The sequence below is a fragment of the Sesamum indicum genome, linkage group LG7 (assembly GCF_026168435.1).
Source record: "Sesamum indicum cultivar Baizhima isolate 11 linkage group LG7, ASM2616843v1, whole genome shotgun sequence".
In the NCBI taxonomy this organism is placed as follows: Eukaryota; Viridiplantae; Streptophyta; class Magnoliopsida; order Lamiales; family Pedaliaceae; genus Sesamum; species Sesamum indicum.
The window spans coordinates 9,937,679-9,957,295 of record NC_142663.1 but is presented as its reverse complement, the minus strand read 5'-3'; the positions used below and the strand labels follow the sequence as shown (position 1 = coordinate 9,957,295).

At 33.7% G+C, this 19,617-nt stretch overlaps 2 protein-coding genes across 3 annotated transcripts; one reads left to right on the top strand and one right to left on the bottom strand.

Annotated features, from left to right (window-relative positions):
- The first annotated feature begins 462 nt into the window (after positions 1-462).
- Positions 463-7,999, top strand: INT1 (inositol transporter 1). Its single transcript, XM_011085870.3, has 6 exons — positions 463-929; positions 3,802-3,872; positions 4,296-4,631; positions 6,470-6,577; positions 6,666-6,851; positions 7,192-7,999. Exons 1-6 carry the CDS (start codon positions 791-793, stop codon positions 7,849-7,851), a joined length of 1,500 nt encoding a protein of 499 aa, XP_011084172.1. The 5' UTR covers positions 463-790; the 3' UTR covers positions 7,852-7,999.
- A 1,398-nt stretch (positions 8,000-9,397) lies between these two features.
- On the bottom strand, positions 9,398-18,156 carry LOC105166491 (uncharacterized). 2 transcript variants are annotated; one of them, XM_088882949.1, is made up of 4 exons: positions 17,357-18,156; positions 15,744-15,978; positions 13,997-14,165; positions 9,398-10,049 (listed from the first exon to the last, which is right to left on the bottom strand). In XM_088882949.1, exons 1-4 carry the CDS (start codon positions 18,114-18,116, stop codon positions 9,522-9,524), a joined length of 1,692 nt encoding a protein of 563 aa, XP_088739075.1. In that variant the 5' UTR covers positions 18,117-18,156; the 3' UTR covers positions 9,398-9,521. The 2 variants fall into 2 exon arrangements, with proteins under 2 accessions (XP_088739075.1, XP_011084170.1); XM_011085868.3 differs by having other exon boundaries at positions 15,744-15,984; positions 17,357-18,155.
- Positions 18,157-19,617: the final 1,461 nt, after the last annotated feature.

Below are 19,617 nucleotides of genomic sequence, written 5' to 3'. Positions count from 1 at the left end.
AGATGTTGATATGATCATTATATAATTATTATTAGTTAAAAAAAATTGAACAATTTGAAAATTAGCTACATTCATTTTTCACCTCATCTCATCGGAGCAAACCAAGGATATATTTGTTTGTAGACAAAATAAAACGATCGAGCAATCATAGTTAAATATGAAATTATCTAAATAACTCTAAAAATTATGATACTTTCTTTTAGTAATACATCAATTGAATCAATATAATTAAAAATAAAAAAATATATAAATTCAATAGGAAGAATGGCCTGCACATTTATATCCACATATATATATATATTAGGAAGGAAAAGGGTCCCATAACGTGAAACACACGGAATGATTTACTACACTAAAATACATCAGATTCTGATGATAGTCACAAATTAAAACTCAATTTCTTAAATAGACAATTAAAAAATTGAAGGAAATCTCAGGCCACAATTCCAATATATTTTGGTTGTTTGAGGCAATTACAATAATATTATTATTACAGGGGCTTATCCAAAATCAGACCTTTCCAATTTTCTCTCCCATTTCTTCTGCTCACTACATTTGCGTTGCCATTTCATTTTTTGTACTAAAACCTCCCATATCCTCGCTCTGCAGCTGCATCAGCCGGCTGATTTTCTTTTTTTGTTTGTAGATTGTGAGTAGTTCAAACCGCTTCACGGATACCCTTGTGAAATCGGAGCACCATTTCTCTGATTTTGGTTGGATTTTTTTTCGTTGATTTTGTCCGGGAATCGGCGTGAATAGATTGTTGATCAGTCAATCTGTAAGGGGGGAGATGACGATCCAGTCATTTGCGGAGAGTTCCGGTTATTTGGGAGGGAGTAATAGGAGGATCACGTATTTTAGCAACTCTTATGTGCTGGGATTGACTGTTGTTGCTGGTATTGGTGGTCTTCTCTTCGGATATGACACCGGTAATTGCTCGGTTTTTCTTCAAATTAATTACTTCCTTTTTTTCGCCATTATTTCGTGAATTGCTTTCTTCTGTTGCTGCTGCTGCTTCTTGTGTGTGTGTGTGTGTGTGTGTTTTCCTGCCTGAATGTGAACATGCTATTGGAAATGATTGTCAGGCTTCTTGGATTGAATGTAACTTTAAGATCATTTGTGCGATTCGGTGAGTAGTAGCTGACTCCATGTCTTTTATTTTTTCTCAAAATTTGTTTTTGATTTCAACAGGCGTTATGTTAAGAGATTTTCATTGTTAAGTTCCTTTGGCTGTTTTGGGCTTATTTTTAATTTGATGTTGTTTGTTCTAGAAAGATAGAGAGAGAAAGAGAAAGGGAAAGATATGGGTGTGTTTTTGGGTATTTTTAGTAGACTGTGTAAAGATATGTCTAGAACCCCTTGTCTTTTTGTTCTTGGTGGAGGATAACTTATATTGTAGATGTTAAATTATATTTTGTAAATATATTATATTTTATTTTAATTTGATTGGAAATAGTTTGATAAAGGTAGTTACATAAAACTTTAAAAATCAAGAGTATCAAAGACGATTCCTATTAAAAAAAAAAAAAGTATCAAAGACGATTGCTGTGTAGAACAATTGATTTGGCCAAGAACAACATTATAGGGCTGTGTATTCGGTAAAACTAAACCAGTTTCAGTTTGGTATTGCTAATATACCAATTTCTTTTTTTGGTATACTTTTTTTAGTAAAATAAAAAAGTAATTAAATATTAAATATTAAAAATAATAATTACACTTTTTATTTATTTTTTAAATATTTAAAAAGTAAAAATAATGTAAAAGTAATTAATATAAAATAAAAATTATTTCAGTAACCGGTACAGTATGTTCAATGCTAAAAATAGAAACCGAACCAAATACTGAATTTTCAAGAAAATAAAAATCAAATATCGAACTGAATTTTTCAGTTCGGTTTTAGGACACACCGAATTTTCGATCTCAGTTCGGTTCGGTGTGTTTAATTCATGAACACCCCTAAACAATAAATTGAAATTGCTTGCACATACATTTCATTAGTAGGTGGGAGTCTCATTAAGAAAAAACTTTAAATAATATAATTTGTTTAATTTACATTTGTTCCTTATAAACATTTAAGGTTAAATGTCAAGTCAGTTTCCAACATATGATAACAATATACATTGATATAATTCGAAAACTTACAAATGGAAAATGAATCATGTCTATTCCAGAAGTTCATTTTTAACTTGAATAAAACCGACAATAGACATAGTACAAAAGTAGAGTTAGTACACTTACACACCAACTCCATGCCAACATACTTAAGTAAAAAAGTAGTATTTATACACTCATTCCAGACAATAAATATAGAACAAAAGGAGAATTACTATACCCATATACAAACCCCATGTAAACATACTTCAGGAAACATGGGAAATTTGATTATATTTCTAGTAAAGAATAAAATATTTGTTTCTATGTATTTAGGTAACATATACTATAATCAACATATATACTTGACCTTTAAAAAATAAATAAAATGGTTTCGTGTTTTCTCATTAAAACATAAAAATCAAAGATCAAAAAAAGGACGAAAGGCGCATAAATTGAATATGCGTTTCTTTGGGAAAACAATTAAAAAGAGGAAGAAGCACACATTTTTAAAAAAGTTATTTTAAAAGGAACATTAAAAGTTTTTGTTATTTTTTTTAAAAGGAAAGAATCTTTTATAAGAAGAAAAAGAACAAAAAGTTAGAAAGTAATGCACATTTCTTTGCTAAAACCAAAACAAGAAGAAGAAACATTTTTCTACTAAATTAAAAACCATGGTTTGGTGCCAAAGACAAACCCTAGAAAATAAGTATCTATAAATTTAGTATTTTAATAGATGCCAAATACTTTTGATAGTGTAAATTTTCCTTGTTTGATTATGCAACGAGATTGACTTGCATTTGGAACAGCTCTCTTTCTGTGTTCTTTTAATTCAATCTCTGGATGACCATGTTGCTGAGACAAAAGGGTCTTGGTGAAAGGAGAAATAATGTCCCATGATATTTTATCTATGATATATTCTGTTTTTCACGTCATTGATAAAATAAAATATTTATCAACTTTTTAGGCCCTGGCTATTCTTGTACTTGTCAAATTCAACAAACGAACCTCTGACATTGCGATAGCCACACTCGTTTTGTGTACTTTCATGAAGTCTGCAGCGTCTGGTGTGGTCTTTCTGTAGTTATAGCATTTAAGAATTGCTGTGTATATTCTTTTTTAGAATAAATTACAATAACCTTTCCTAAGATTTGGCATTATTACGAATGCCTCCCTTTTTTTGAAAAATTACAAATAACCCCACCCCTTGATATTTGATAAAATTATGTAATCCTTGGACGGAAGTATCAAATTGTTAACTTTGCTCTTACTGTATTTTTGTTATTTTATTTAAAAAATTAAAAGTTTGTAAAAAATATTGGACGCGGTGGATGGAAAAATTTTAAAAATTATCGACTTTGTTCATTAAAAAAATTTAATAAATAAATAAAATTGTTATTCTTAATCCACAACGGCATTTTGGTCTATTCACCACAAAAAATGGATAAAAACCTATCGGATTAGGCTAATTGATAGACGACCATTAAAATTAGGGGGTATTGGTAATTTTTCAAATACAAGGGGATATTCGTAATTATACCAAACCTCAGGGGAGGTTGTTGTAATTTACCCTTCTTTTTAAGCTTTATCCATACATCTTTCTTGCATAAAAAATTATTTCGTTTTCAATTAGCTTTAAAGTAGACTAGAGCACTTAATATCTGTATCTATCTTGCAAAATCTCTTTTCAAGTCTTTCATTTGATCACAGGAGTAATATCAGGAGCCCTTCTGTATATACGAGATGAATTTGAGGAGGTAAACCGGAGTAGCTTTCTACAGGTATGCAAAAATCTGAATGATGGATGTTATATTTGCTCTTTAATAAGGATAAATTATTCTGGAGGTGACTGATTAGAATTATGGCAGAGCTTACAGTTTTTCCCACTGCTTTTCATATTGGGAAGCTGAACTTGTTGTGAAATGCTACTGTCTCTCAATCTCTTTTGTCTCCACTGTTTCTTAACTCCTGATGTATGAAAATGTTATTTTTCATTAGGATTTTATTCTGTGGAAACCATTCGTCATACTTACATAAAATTTGAATTCATTCTCCCACTATAATGCTATCAAGCAATGAAAGATTTAGCCAATTATATAGTGGGATATTTTAACCTCCTTAGTTCTTCAGCATTTATGAGTAGTTTATTCCAATAGAATTTTGGAGTCATTATCTTTTAAAGTTTTAACTCAATACATTTCCAGGAAACAATTGTCAGCATGGCTTTGGTTGGTGCCATGATTGGAGCTGCAGTAGGGGGTTGGATTAATGATGCTTTCGGGCGGAAAAAAGCTACTCTCTCTGCAGATGTTGTGTTTGCACTTGGATCCGTTGTCATGGCAGCAGCTCCAAATCCTTACGTTCTTATTCTAGGGCGGCTCTTGGTTGGCCTGGGTGTGGGTGTAGCATCTGTCACTGCTCCAGTGTATATCGCTGAGGCTTCTCCATCAGAAATTAGGGGTGGTCTAGTGAGCACAAACGTTCTGATGATTACTGGTGGACAATTTCTTTCTTACCTTGTGAATCTTGCTTTTACTGAGGTCAGTTTACTGCCTTGGTTATCTGCTTTTACTATGCTGCCTTTCTCTTATAACAGTTTCTTCTTTTTTTAGTTTTTAAGTAATGTCTCAGATAGATTTTGTCAATCCCATATAATAAATAACGCAGCGTAGCTTTATTCTTGGAATTCTAATATCCTAGCAGTGTGCAAAGACTGTTGTGCATTTTTATTATTATCTGGAAAAATTGTACCTTTCTTAGTTGGAACCAACTTTTGTAGAACGGCAGAGTCAGCATTATCTTTTAGAAGAGAACATTGTATACATGTCCTTTCACCATATGCATGCTTGCTGAAGCCCTCAACTTGTGCTAGAGAGTAACTTGGTCGACAACAAATTGGTGGTTGATTTTTTTTTTTTTTTTACTTATTATATGCCACTCTGTAAGTAGACCTTGTTACAGAACTTTAAGAAATTAGAATAATTTTTTGCTGCGTCAGCTACTCTCTTAATGACACTTATAGGTTTGTTCCTTAATTATTGACCTAAGCGTCGTGGTTGTTGACAAATATGCACGAATTTATGTGTTAAGAATGTTTTGAACTTTCATGTAGAGGCTTGGGAGCAGAAGCAGTGTTAGCGAAAGGCTGCAAGATTTTTATTCGTACTTGTCAGTGTAATAAATCTATTATTCTTGTGTATGGCTTGGTAACTTTATCTGGTGCCTCTTCACCAAGAAAATCAGCTTCACTTTGTAGCAGATGCATCTTGATTGGTTCTTGCAGAATATTGAGGTTATGCCAACTGCAATTTGGCTATTGGCATTCCTGGAAGTGAATGGTTGATGCTTATAACGTCCGGTACTGGCTGACACATTCTATTAGCTGAAAATTCTTATGCCTTGTGGGTTATATGTCAACTTTAGCTTATAAAACACATGTTATATCGTTTAGAAAGACCTATACTTTTTCATATGTAATTTATTTTTTTCCGATCTATCCAGTGCTTGCTTTAACACTAATGTCTATCGTCATCAGTGCGCAATGCAAGGGTTATCTCCTCCTTTGTTGACTTACTACTTACACATTGAGTTTCCGCCAGTAAAGGTTTGAGGATTAAGTGATGTCATAGTTGATCTTCCAATTGCGTATGAGGAGAATTTAGCTCCTTATTCTACTCCAACCCTTTTATAGCCAGAAAAAAAACATCTATTCTTTTTTAGGATCTATTGATAAATAAAAAAAATGTGGTTGTGGTGGATGAACATTGACTTTAGAATTTGTTGACACACCATTTCTCAAATTTTTGATGGCTGAAATTCAGGCTATGTAGTGCGGGTTGGGGATGTGGAGGTGGGCTTGGAGGCTGATTTCTTTTGGCCTTGAGCAAGTCACCCTATGAGTTTCTTTCTTGTTCCTTTTCAGGAAATTGGGTTGAATTAGCTATTTTTTGTTGATTCAAATACACTAATAGCCTTTTCCAACTTTGGTGGAATATCTTGGCATGAAAGGGACTAACTTCTGGAGATCTGCACTCTACATGGCCTACCTCCACTGGTTGCTTACTTACCATGTCACGGTTTAGATTAGGTTTCCTGCTTGTTAATTCTCTGAACCTTATTTCTGAAGCCACTTGTGGTTTGTCGTTCTTGTGTATTTCTACTTAAATCTTGTGAACTTTTGTGCATGTTTTCTCAAATAGCTGTTTTCTTTTATGTAAGTAGGTCAATAGCAGAAGATAAGCCAGATAAGGGTGGTATAACTGGAAAACAAAACTTGCTGGAAAAATGATTTTCTGGAGAATAACAGCTAATGATGTAATGGAAATGAGTTAAATATTTGCTTGGATTGTTGGTGAATTTTTGTGTTTATATTTAACAGGTTCCAGGTACATGGCGCTGGATGCTTGGGGTATCCGGGTTGCCTGCTATTATTCAATTTTTTCTTATGCTATTTTTGCCAGAGTCTCCACGCTGGCTTTATCTGAAGGTGCAGTTTTGGTTTCTAGCACATCTGTGTTTCTTGAGACCTTTTATCATATATATTTTTCGTTTAACATCTTGCTGAATTCTCACAGAAGGATAAGTCTGAAGCCATTGTGGTCCTTTCAAAAATTTATGATCCATATCGGTTGGAAGAGGAGATTGATCAGCTCGCTACTGCACTTGTCGAGGAGCGGCAAAGAGAGACTCGTGTCAGTTACTCTGATGTCTTCAGAGTGAAAGAGCTAAGGCTTGCTTTTCTAGCTGGAGCTGGGCTGCAGGTAATATTAACGCTACTACTTGTTAGCTAGTTACCCAATAATTGTCATAACTAATGTAACCTATTTTAAAGGGTATTTTTCTTGTCATACACGCACCCTTGTTTCTGTAGTGTGTAAACCATTGTGGTGATGGTACAGAATTAGGTCAGGGAGGTGGGTGAAATGTCCACTTGTATGTAACTGCATTAATCCATCTGAGCTCAAAAGAAGTAAAGGCACGGATTATCTGTGAAACAGATTCAAGTCAGATAGGTCAAAGTGGTTTAAGTTACTTTGTTATATCAAAACTTGTTTTCCACAGGAATTTGTAGGTAGTGAAACTTGAATCTTGATTTTGCAGGCATTCCAACAGTTCACTGGCATCAACACTGTCATGTATTACAGCCCAACCATCGTTCAGATGGCTGGCTTTAACTCCAACCAATTAGCACTTCTGCTGTCCCTCATTGTTGCATTCATGAACGCCCTGGGCACAATTCTTGGAATTTACCTCATCGATCATGTTGGTCGTAGGAAATTAGCACTCAGTAGCTTATCTGGAGTAACCATATCTCTTATTATCCTTGCTGTGGCATTTATCTTGGAGCCATATGGTTCCATGAACGCGCTCTATGGTTGGATTGCAGTTGTTGGTTTGGCTCTTTATATTGCTTTCTTTGCACCCGGCATGGGCCCTGTGCCGTGGACTGTCAACTCAGAAATATACCCGGAAGCCTATCGAGGACTTTGCGGAGGCATGTCAGCTACTGTGAATTGGATATCAAATCTCATAGTAGCACAAAGTTTTCTGTCGGTGGCAGAGGCCGTCGGCACTGGCCCGACTTTCTTGATACTCGCTGCGGTGGCTGTTGCTGCGTTTGCATTTGTGGCAATTTTGGTGCCGGAGACAAAGGGTTTGACATTTGAGGAAGTCGAGAACATCTGGAAGGAGAGGGCTTGGGGAAGAGATGTGTCAGAGACTGGAAGAGAGCCATTGTTGCGGACCGGGAATGGCCATTGAGACTGTCCTAGTTCCTTTAGTTATGCAAGCAGTTGAGATGTTTATGAGATGCATGTGCAGGAGTATATATAAATATAAGAACTTCGTTCTCATAGTAAAAAGTTGTATCAACTTTGTGATACTGGTAAATAAGAATAATTTTAAAGTATGATTTGCCTCGAGTATTTTAAGCATAATTAAAGAATATTTGTATTTTTCTTTTCGAAATGTTTACGAAACACATTACTGTTGTAACCCATCGAAAGAGAAATAGTAATTATGAAATTCAATAAACATTCCTGTCTCTTCTATTTAATGGGCATAATGAATAATTAGATGAAAAATCATTGCAGTGGTGTTAGAAGTTAAATAATGCAACTTATAAATTTGAATTATTTAACTTACTAATTATATTTTAATTTATTGTAATTAAAATATGTTATTTTCAATTAAGAAAAATTTAAATTGAATTTAAAATGTAAAAAATGTTAAGAAAAAATATATCCTTTGGACTAAAAATAGGAGCGTAAACGAGTTGAGCTCGAGCTCAAGTTCGTTAGCTCGATTTTCATCAAGCTCGAACTATATATGATGTGCTCAAGCTCGTCAGCTTGTCCAACGAGCTCGAGTCAGAGCTCAAATTTTCTATAAATTTAATAAAATTTTATTATAATAAATAACTTATATTAAATATTATAATATTAATTATAAAATATATTAAACATATAGTACAATATTTTAATTTATTATTATAAATATAAACCACTAATTAAATTAATAGTAATATAAGTAGTAAAAAAATAAAAATATATATACATCAAATTATTAAAATACTTGCACATAATTTTATATAGTTAGTAAACATAGGTTATTTTTTTAAAAGAGGTAAATCTCATTGTACACAAAAATAAAATAAAAAAATTTAAAGACGAATCTTTCCAACCAAAGTATAAAAACAGTAATTGATCTTATTATATATATATATATATAAATAAAATAATAAAAAATAATTAAAATTGTTCAATCATCATCTTCATCATCATTATTATTATTCTTATTATTATTATCTATAGATTAAAATAATTTATGTATATTTTTTAACTCACGTTTGGTTAAGAATTTAGACATAAAAACGTGCTTAATTTATGTTTTTATGTTAATATTTTTCTTATTACATATTCTAATTTGACGAGAAATTAAGAACATGTATATAATAAAAAAACATAGCCATGCTAGTGCTTGCCCTGTTGTGTCATTTTTTTTTAACTTTTCATGCTGTGGTGTTGGCATCGCCGTATCCGTGCATTATAGGTCGGAGGTATTGCGGAATATGAAGATGAGTTAGAGCTGCAGACACAAGATGAGCACTGAGGTAGGTAGCGGTATTAAGCATTCTTAGGCAATCTTAGACTCCATAGGCAAGGTCCACACTATAAATAGTTATAGTATTCCTGACCCTCTAAGAAAGACCAAAGTGCGATTAGCAAAGTGTACATTAGCAGTGGACAAAGCTCACGATGTGGGGTTTTCTTATGAATACTTGAGAAAGGAGAAAAGCTGTAGCAAATGATAGGGAAGAAAAAGAGGGGAAAATGGGACAGCTCAGAAATGCATCTTCTACATGCTAATTGTACCAGTAATGCATGAAATTTGATCCAACTTGGAAGCCTCAGGTGGAAACCTTATCCTAGTTACTTCTCTAACTGTCCAAAGTATTTCCCTGATATAGTCACAAGAATGTTTAGAATAATAACTTCGTCGTCTACTTCTGTTTTTGCAGCTCGCAAGCTTGCACACTTTCGGAGTAGAGACCTAAGGGCTGCACTTGTGTCGGCATCAAGGGGGCAATCCACTGCAGCACAAAGTGCAAACAACCATAAACTATCATTGAGAGGTAATCTGTTCATTTTCTCTATGGAGCTTATTCGTCTTTTTAGCATTGAAATTCGAGCAGCAGAATCCATTTTCGAAATCATAGAGAGGGTAGGTGGATCACTTATGATACTGTGTTTTTGAGAAGAATGTGGATCAACTTTGGTATCATTTGCCTCCAATTTGCAGGAAGCTTCGGAGGAGCTGGAATCATCTTTAGATGTTATATCAAATTTCTCAAAGCTAGCACTTTCAAGCATCTGAACCAAAATATCTTCTACTTGAACAGATTGCAATTTGATTGAATTTTCTTCACCGGAACCCTGAAGATCAATACGCATAAAAGCCTGAAAGAAGATAGATGTTTTCAGTTCCATATGGCAATGTTAAGATACAATAGCAAATCTTGCACTGCACGGTGCTAAAACTACATATTTTTGTTATACACATACACCCCCTTCAGTTTTTCTTGTTCAAGATCACGTGTCACGCTCAACGGTAGATTCTTTTTTATGTGAATGATACTGGTAGGTTCAACAATATTATCAAGACAAGATTATCTTTGACCAGTTCAACTTAAGCCTATTTAGAATCTTCCATTGTACTATCTCATTACCGATTATATAAAATTCTTTCTTTGTATTTCTCATATGGTTCCAAAGCAATTGCCCGTGGGACTGCGAATGTTTTCTAATTCTTTTTTTTAAACTAGCCTTTTTTTTAAGTAGTCTCCTGAAGATTATGTATCTAAATCTTTGAAGCTACAGCCTTTCTCAAACAATTCCATCCTCAGCATAATACGAATTTGACACAAGAACAAAGTTTCTAAGAGGTTTGGTGGAAGATGCTTTCATGCTGCTAACATTGGGAGTAAAGGGAGAGTTTAAGAGAACAAAGTCCACAGATTCAAGAAGCCATTTGATGGTCTGAAACAACTACCAAGAGCATGGTGTGGTAGGTTTACAAAGACAATGCTAATGATGGGACGGGCAATCTAGAGAATGTCAGCTTACTTCTGTGTTGGTATATGTGGTAGCATTATTTTAAGTCAAGATATCATGTCAAAAAGCCAAAAATAAAGAAAAATTTGGCGAAGGAGTTCGAAATTAAAAAAGTTAGTGAAAGTTGTGATACTTGGAAGTGAGGTGTCATATCCTAAACAAAGGCGTATCACAAAGAAAATGTGCTAGACTCGTAGAAAGAGATCAGAAAGTAGGGATCTTGACCTAGTATCCGCTGGAACAAAAGCACAAGTTAGAAGAAATGAAGATCGAAATACAATTGCAGATGGCCACTATCAAAAGACTCGTAGGGCATCTAATTTATTTATCTCATACAAGACCCAATGTAATAGATAGCTCTCGGTTGAGCAGTGAGTTCATGAATGGCTCAAGGACATAACAATTGCACACTTTGCAAATAATTCTGGAATATCTGAAAGGAAATTCTGTAATTCGAGTTCAATCAAAAGGGGAAATGGCATAACAATGGATTATTTATAATACCAATACTTGTGGGTGGATTCTTTATTATGTGTAGGGATGGCAATGCATCCGGGTAGGACCAGACCCAGTTGGGGTGGGGTTTGAGGCCTTAAATGGGTCCGGGGCGGATCCGAGTTGCCTGAACTCACTTCAAACCCCCCCTATTATTATTATTATTTTAATTTTTTTTTGTATATTTTATGTATAATTGTTACATATACAAAAAATATGTATAAGTTATTTATACGTGCATATAATACATAAACTTGATATTTATAAATTAAAAAAAATAATGTAAATAGTTTATATATTTATATAAGTAACACGTATTCTGAAATTTTTAATATTTCAATGCCTAAAACATGCACATATAAATTGGAAAAATAAGATTAGCTTTCAATAATAGTATTGTCTCATACTTATAAATTTACGGTAGTATTAATTTTTTAAACAAAAATAATATTTTAAAAGTATTAACCGGCTATGATGCATGTACATGGACATGATACGATACAGCACGAACACGCTTTATTCATGTACTTAATATGCTAGAGGATTATCTTAACATATTTTGTATGCTTCACTACATAATTCTAATTAACAATTATGATATAATGATACAAGATAGACATAACTATGCAGTAATAACTAATATTTTCAAAATTATTAAAATCTGTATCTATCAATTGTAAAATATATATCAATACTTATAAATAATTTAATGCATAATTTAGATTTCAAATAAAAATAACCGTGAAGAAAAATATAAAATATTTTAAAATTTAAGTATGTTGTTTAACAAGTATGATATGAGCATCAAGTGTTCAATTCAGAGTAGCAAGTAACTTCTAATTATTCACCCATACATATACTGTACACATTTTTCAACTATTGTGCAAATTAATTGATCATGTAAGTAATAATCTCCACCAGTAAAAACTCAGATTATACAAACATAATACATGCATTAAAAAATAGTTAAACAGCTCTGATTCTTTTTGGTCAAACCGTTAGTGTAAATACTATATTCTAGGAGTTGTACTTCATCTTAATAATGATATTCAATTTGAAAATTATTTCAAAGTGGAAACCGAATGTAGACATAAGTAAGAAATTATGTTATGCCATTAAGAAATGAAAACTATAATAAATTATGGCATATTCATAATTATTAAATAGTAGTTTCTACAATGTGTCATAGATAAAATCATGTGACTTAGTAAAAAATAATTTTCACATCATCTAAAAGTGAAACAAGCTACAATTATTTATTTAAATTCATATCTTCTTGGATGTTACTAGTTTCTATTTTGTCCTCCTTTATATTTAAAAGTGGATTTTGACAAAAAAATCTTTAAATATACATTTCATACTCCAAAAGAGAAGGAAAAAGAAAAGGGAAACTAACTGTATACATTTGTTTCTTAACGGTAGATTTTAATTTATTGTTTTTTTAAAAAAAAAGGCTTCGTGCATGATTTTTGAACTTGGGACTAAATTTATTGAACCAGTCTAACTTTGGACTACATATGTGGACCTTCTATCCAGTGGGATGAAAAGTACAATTGTCAATTGGAAAATAAACACATTGAAAAACATTCGGTTCTTATGCAATAAGATTGTAATAAATTAAGAACCAATGGGATCACTAAATTCTTTATATTATGAGATACAACATATTTCAATTGCTAAGGTTATTATATTTCTTTATTAGTGTTCTTTAAGGGTAGTTTTATTCTTTTTACAGCATGAACAAGCTAGAAAATGTTATTTGTGAAGATAAGATTATAATCTTAATTAAAAGTTGTTTCTTTTATTTTAAGAAGGATGGTTGCCATATTTGGTTCTTCTTCAATCTTGGTGTGTTTGCACATATACAAATAACTCTATGTTCACTTGCTCATAAGCAAAGAATTGCGTGGAGAAATACAGACATGCAAAAAGAAATATAAACTTTACATTTCTACTCACTTGAAATAAAATCATTTCTTGGTCGACTTGTCAATTTATATTTAGTAGTTGATTCTTTTACTAACTCTGTAAAAGCAACTTGTAGGTTCTTTTATTGCATCTTGTGCGTACCGACTTATGTTTGTATTTACATTCTCCAATACTTAAATACATTTTTCACTACCATTTCGGACTTGAATTGTTATCTTTCCCAGTTTATCTAAATTCAAATCATCCTAGTGCTCTATCTCCAACTAGTTCTCATCGTCACTTTCGGCGAATCAATTGTTCTTTCATCAGTGGCAAAGAATCTTGTCAAATCTTGAGAAAGTCTGGACAGCTTATAAGAACTAATTCTTCATGATGATAAAGCGATAGCTGATGGGACAACTGAGTGGCCCAGCTGCCTATGGCTAAACTTGGGTGATCGAATAAAAGTTCAATGTGGAGCCAAGCTTTGATGAGTCTGATCATGACTTGCCCTTGGTCCACCAACATGCTTCCTTCGGTGAATTGATGCTTGGTTCTCTTCTACTTTATAGAGACAGAGTAAACTAGTTTCTTGTGCTTCCAATTGAATGTGAGTATTTTTAATACATGTCAGTTTTGTCTACATAGATATTTGACAAATAGATAATTGACTAGCCTCTCGAGACTCAAGCTCCATGTTTTTTATTCAAGTATGAGCACTAAAGTGTCACAATATTTCGACTCGTTCCTCATTCTGTGGGGCATCCTATATATGGTTTGAGTGACAAAGACGTGTATGTAAGGCCTCACTTTATGCAAATCAAATGAAAATCCATCGAAAGAGAAACTAAGGCCATAACAAAAAAGAAGGAAGGATCAACAATATTTACCAGTCTCAGCTCTGAAAAATCGTCAAGAAAGCTGTCCTCCCACTGTTTGAGCGGCAATAAGTGCTCCGGGCACATCATGATGTCAGGAACTTGAGGCATATAGGGACTTTGTTCTTTGATTATATTAACCTTAGCAACTGTTACCTTGGGGATTCTAGCAGCCTCCCACCTATAAAACAAGTAATGCACTTATGAATTAGGTCCCAGGACACTTATTTTCAAAGTAGAAAATGAAAATAGTAATCACTGTGAGGTCCTCCTTCAAGAAAAAGTTACACATGGATAATTGTCCGCATCACAGATTGCCAAACTTCTACGTCAATTAAGTTTCAAACACGTAGGGTCAATCTATGACGAGCAATCTAACTAGAATAAAGGAGCCAGCAGTACTATGATAACCAATCAACTAATCTGATAACACCTCAATACAATTAATACCTGTACTTGTTCGGATCTTTTCATAAATCCCCCCAGGTTGAAAACCAGTTTGAATATTTTCTAATATCTTCCCAATTCGAACACCAGTCTAAACTTCTTTATTGCATAGTATCGAGATGTAAATCCGTCAAACAACGGCATGTTATTATATCAAAGATAAGACAACTCTTTGCACCACATCTTTCTCATTGGTATAGTCCCTAATAGGCATCAGCCCTACCTTTGACTCACTCAAAAACCCAAGCAATTCAGAAGATCTCATGTCGAACTTGCGAGGTCTAAACCAATTCTCAAGCCCATATATTAAGTATGTATCGTCATGTTAGCCCACCAACCACTTCTCTAAACTAAGGGCATCAAGTATCTTCTAGGGCTACAAGTTATTTCTTTCTTACACCGGAATGCTATGCCTTCTCTCAGACATGAGCTGGAGCTGTTTCTGGATGATATCCAGTTTCAAATGAGTGGACAAGCTAAATCTCGGACAGAAAGAAATGAAAAAAAACACAACCACAGATGCAAAAGTTTAGCGAGTCATACCAAACAGTATCACATAATCATAACATGTAAATACATCAAGTAAAAGGTTGGTTTCCAGACAATAAAGTACCTGAAACACTAGTAAGCTTTTCTATCTTTTCCTGGAAAAAGGGTGGAATTCATCGCAAAATGCCACTTTAGCCCTAAAAAGCTCCATTGTTACCATTGTGATTTATTGCATTTTGTTGTCTAAATGATAACACCAAGCAGCAGTACTAAGATCAGTATTCTAGAGAGTTATTAATGCAACTAAAAATGGAATAGCAGTTATTACACTTGAGATGGTATGACATACGTCACTATAAACTGAAAATTGATTTATATACGAGATTTAAGCCACAATCTTTTAGCAGTTATTTTCGGTTGTTTATTCTATTGAGTGGAACTAAAATTGGCAAAAATGCTTATATATACCATTGTTAGTAATGCAACTAACATGAAATAAAATTATTACACTTGAGATGGCAATGATATATGTCTCCATGACAACCACAAAATTGATATTTATAAGAAAATTAGCCCAATTTTGTGTTGTTTGTTTCTATTGGGAGAAACTAAACCGGGAAATACTTAAATATTTAAGTATTTGAAAATAACAAAACCAACAAGGTGTATCATTCTTCTCTATAGTAACAGAAACAACATACACAAGCAAAAGAATGACCCAGCATGCATTACGTAGATCTTCAGTGACAACATTCAGTAAAACCACAAAGAAAACATTCAGACAAATTGCATTACCACACAATCTTGGAAGCTTAAATGATACCTTACACGCCTAAGATACTCAAGTCCATCTTGGGGAGGGCCAGAATCAAAATCAGGTTCTCCTTTAACCAAAAAGGCTGGCCTCTGAATGCTACTGTAGTCTTCATCACTATCATCATCTTGGCTGCACTCTCCTTCCACAACCGAGCAGTCAATTTCATCAATATAAGGAGGAGAGGAGGCAGGATCTGATGTATTCAAATTTTCAGCTTGGTTATCAGCAAACTTCAGGCAGTCTTCACCTGAAAAATGTATGCAATGTTAGTGCAATCTTATCATATAACTAAACAAAGATACTGAAACTGAAAGAAAATTATACAAGTTGATCATCTGACATCCAAAAACCAAATTTCCATCATTCAAGTAATAACTACTCAATATTCCAAATCAAATTTCTGTTCATTTTACAAGAGAAGGCACCTAGCACCCTCAAATTCACAAATGTAAATTCCTATATATTTTTGGTTCAAAATCAGTGCATAGCTATACAATGATCCACATACAGGATACTGATTCCTAATCCCAATGCGCTAAACTAGGCAATTATGCACTTAAGCAGGGATAAGAGTCCTATTGATTCTATTTTTAGTAGCAAACTAAAGATATATTTCCGGTATTTCACAAACAAGGTTATAACTAGGTCATTTTTTAGTACACAAAGATATTTAGATGGTTTCTATTTCCCGTTGCAGTCATAATACCGCCAAACACAGAAAAATAGAACATCAAATTGATAAACAAGAGTAACACATGTGGCAAAAGAATTAAAAACCAGGAACCCACCCCACCCACCCCTCAAAACAACCACCATTTCCCCCCACCACACACAACAAAAACAACTTAGAGAAGAAAAGAAAAGATGCAAGCAAATTCTTAGAGGGAGGGACGAAGAAGGATCAACATTCATATAGGTTATTCCCATAATCTAACAGCCTAAAATAAACAGATATGAGCAAGAGAGGAGAAATAGGAAAAGAAAAGAAGATGACAGAAGATGTAGGATAATATATAGACACACACCATGAAGATAACGGATACACCTTTGATTAGCTGTCAGCTTTAAATTAATTGCCTTTTTAAGACTCCAGATAAAGCTTACTCAAAAACAAAATAAAGGTAGAGATTAAACAAGCATGCTTGACCATAAAAAATGATGATTCAAAATTTGAAGCACCCGCAAAGATGTTCTGTCTGATTTGGACTGCTATAAGGCAACTCTAGAGTAATTATCGCATTTGATCTTTGATCCCTTACATAGTTCCATCATGCATTCTCAATCTAGTTTGCAATTATCACAAAATGAAGTATCTTTTCTGGAACACTTCCACCAAATAAAGCACCTTACGAAAAATACAAAGCACAACACTAGAAACATGGATAACATGAGCAAATATTCAGAAGGATGATCCACCAAAGAAATAACAAATTTGCCATACAATTTATAGAATGTAGATCAAGAAGATCAAATAACAAGTAATAGGAATAACAAGAATGTGCCCCAGTGAGAGTCATCTCTTCATTGAACAAGGTAGCAAAAGATCTTGGTTGAAGCATAACAAATCCCAAACAAAACATAAGAATAAAATGTATAATACTAATAGTAGAAAAACATACCCAAATTAGCTGATTTCAGGAACTGGGGCCGAGGATCAAAGTCAAAGCTCGGCACACCATGCTTCTGATGAATGTTAGCCAATTCGGCCAGTCCATCATACTCCTGAGCCACCTGCTGACCGAGACCGCAATACACCTCAACCCACTTCTTCTTCTGATCTTCCAACTCCTGAAACCTCAGAGCCTCCATCTCCTTTCTTGAATACTGCAGTCTCTTCTCATTCTTTTCATTGGGGGTAAAGTTCAAAAAGTCCTTGTTTTTCCTAGCCCTTCCTCCTCTTCGTTTAGGCTTCTTCTCCTTTATCTCCTTGGTTTCTTCCGGCTTCCTATTCCTCTCGGTACCATTACCGTCACCATCACATTTCCCATTTCCGAGAAGGGAAACCTGGATAAATGCAGTGTCGTCAATCATTGGATTCTTAAGCGCGCATTTCTCCGAACACTGAACCTGCTCTTCTTCTTGTATCTTGGCTGTAGTTTGTTCTATAATTGCTGGGACACCCATCTTCGGTTTGTTAGGCAAGTCGGTGTCATATGCACCAGGTTCTTGGACGACGACGGGGCGGGTGTCTTCTTGTCCGGGAAAGTGCTTACCGTTGTTTCCAGAATCATCAGAAGCATCTGCTGCGTCTCCTGGAGCGCAGCCGCCTGACTCTTCGGAAAACAGTAATCTCCCCTGAGACGGCGCTGCAACAGTAGCCTCAACAAGGCCAGGTTCGATTTTGGCGGCACTAGCATCAGTAGGACCTAAATTTGCCATGACTAAGTGTCCGAGAGCGAGCGAGCAAGCACAAAATCTATATAATTCATTTAATGAGAGAAAATATATATAAATAAAAAATAAGGATAATTACACCACTGCTCGAAATTTGATCTAATTACACGAAGATATCCTAAAATTTATCTAATTACATATAAATTTCATGTAACACCTAATACCTCCAATTCTAAAAGATGTCAAAACACTTGACAGAAGTGATCAATTACATGGAGGTAAATTGCTTCATTTTAAAAATTATAGGGAGTAAATTATTGTATTTTAAAAAATATAGGGAGGTAAATCTCTATTTTTTTTCTTAAGGGGGTAACTTGCTCATTTGCAATATCATAAGAGGTTGCTTGTATTTTTTCCAAAATAAAAGTAAGGGTACTAGGTGTAATTTTTCAAACTACAAGGGGTCTCTGTGTAATTAAAATAAACCTCAAGGGAGGGGAGTGTAATTATCCCTAAAAATAATAATAATTAAATTCCATCAAATTTGGTGTTATTACATAAATATCTATAGCTTAAAAAAGCTTTGCTTTATTCTAACAAATAAATCTTTTCATCAATTAAAATTTATCGAATTTATAGATATTAATAATAAATAAATAAAAACTACATTTACGATTGACTTATTTTTTATTTATTTGTTTGGAACAAAAGTCTAAGTGACCCAAAGAAATCTGAATCCTAACCAAAGAAAGGTGAAAGACACTAAAAAAATTTTACAGGATAAAGCTAAAACCTCAAAATTTAAAAAATCAAAAAAATTACTATTGACAAAAACAAATAAAACAGGCCTAGTCTGAAAAAATAGGATTGCAACAGTTGGAAAAGCAGTTGCCAACAAAGCATAATAGTCATATCTGAAAAGTGGGAGCCAAAGCAGACGACCAACTCAATGACGTATCTAACACAAATCTGAAGTCCGAATTTAAAGTCCATGAACTATTATAAATAAGAAACTAGAAAGCAAATGGGAATCATTGAAAATTTCTCCAACTCTTTTAATTATTAATATAGCTATAAAATCCTCTAAAGAATTTTTGAGTGTCTAGTTTTTCAATGTATGGGGATTTTCCTTCAGAATCCAGTCCTCTGGTTAAAGAGTTATCTCCTCCAGTAGAGAAAAAATATATATATATATATATGTATATGTGTGTGTGTGTGTGTGTGATATTTCTTCAATAAAAGTTTAGGTTTTTGTTTAATCTGTTTGTCCAAAATTTTATGAAGTTTCTATTCTGAAGTACTTTCTAGGTTATGGTTGTGTTGTCTGTAATTGAAGGAGTCAAGTACCTGTGGATCATCTGTTGTGGTATTGTGGTTGGTAGAAGTTCGTAAATCGAGGGTTTGGAATACCCGGTGACAAGGAGCTCAAAACAAGCTATGAATTTATGAAGGTTTAGTTTTATCTCAAAAGTGTGTTCAGCTTAATCAATGAACAGTAACTGTATTATTTCTGTTATGTTTAAAAATTATAAGATCAAAATTGATA

What these genes read in the sequence shown, in the direction of transcription:
- INT1 (XM_011085870.3), top strand. Translation starts at nt 791, where the DNA reads ATGACGATCCAGTCATTTGCGGAGAGTTCCGGTTATTTGGGAGGGAGT. An exon ending in TCTCTTCGGATATGACACCG is followed by an intron (nt 930 to 3,801) that starts GTAATTGCTCGG and finishes ATTTGATCACAG; the next exon opens with GAGTAATATCAGGAGCCCTT. An exon ending in CACGCTGGCTTTATCTGAAG is followed by an intron (nt 6,578 to 6,665) that starts GTGCAGTTTTGG and finishes GAATTCTCACAG; the next exon opens with AAGGATAAGTCTGAAGCCAT.
- LOC105166491 (XM_011085868.3), bottom strand. Translation starts at nt 18,116, where the DNA reads ATGGCAAATTTAGGTCCTACTGATGCTAGTGCCGCCAAAATCGAACCT. An exon ending in CCTGAAATCAGCTAATTTGG is followed by an intron (nt 15,985 to 17,356) that starts GTATGTTTTTCT and finishes TACATTTTTCAG; the next exon opens with GTGAAGACTGCCTGAAGTTT. An exon ending in ATTTTTCAGAGCTGAGACTG is followed by an intron (nt 10,050 to 13,996) that starts GTAAATATTGTT and finishes ATCTTCTTTCAG; the next exon opens with GCTTTTATGCGTATTGATCT.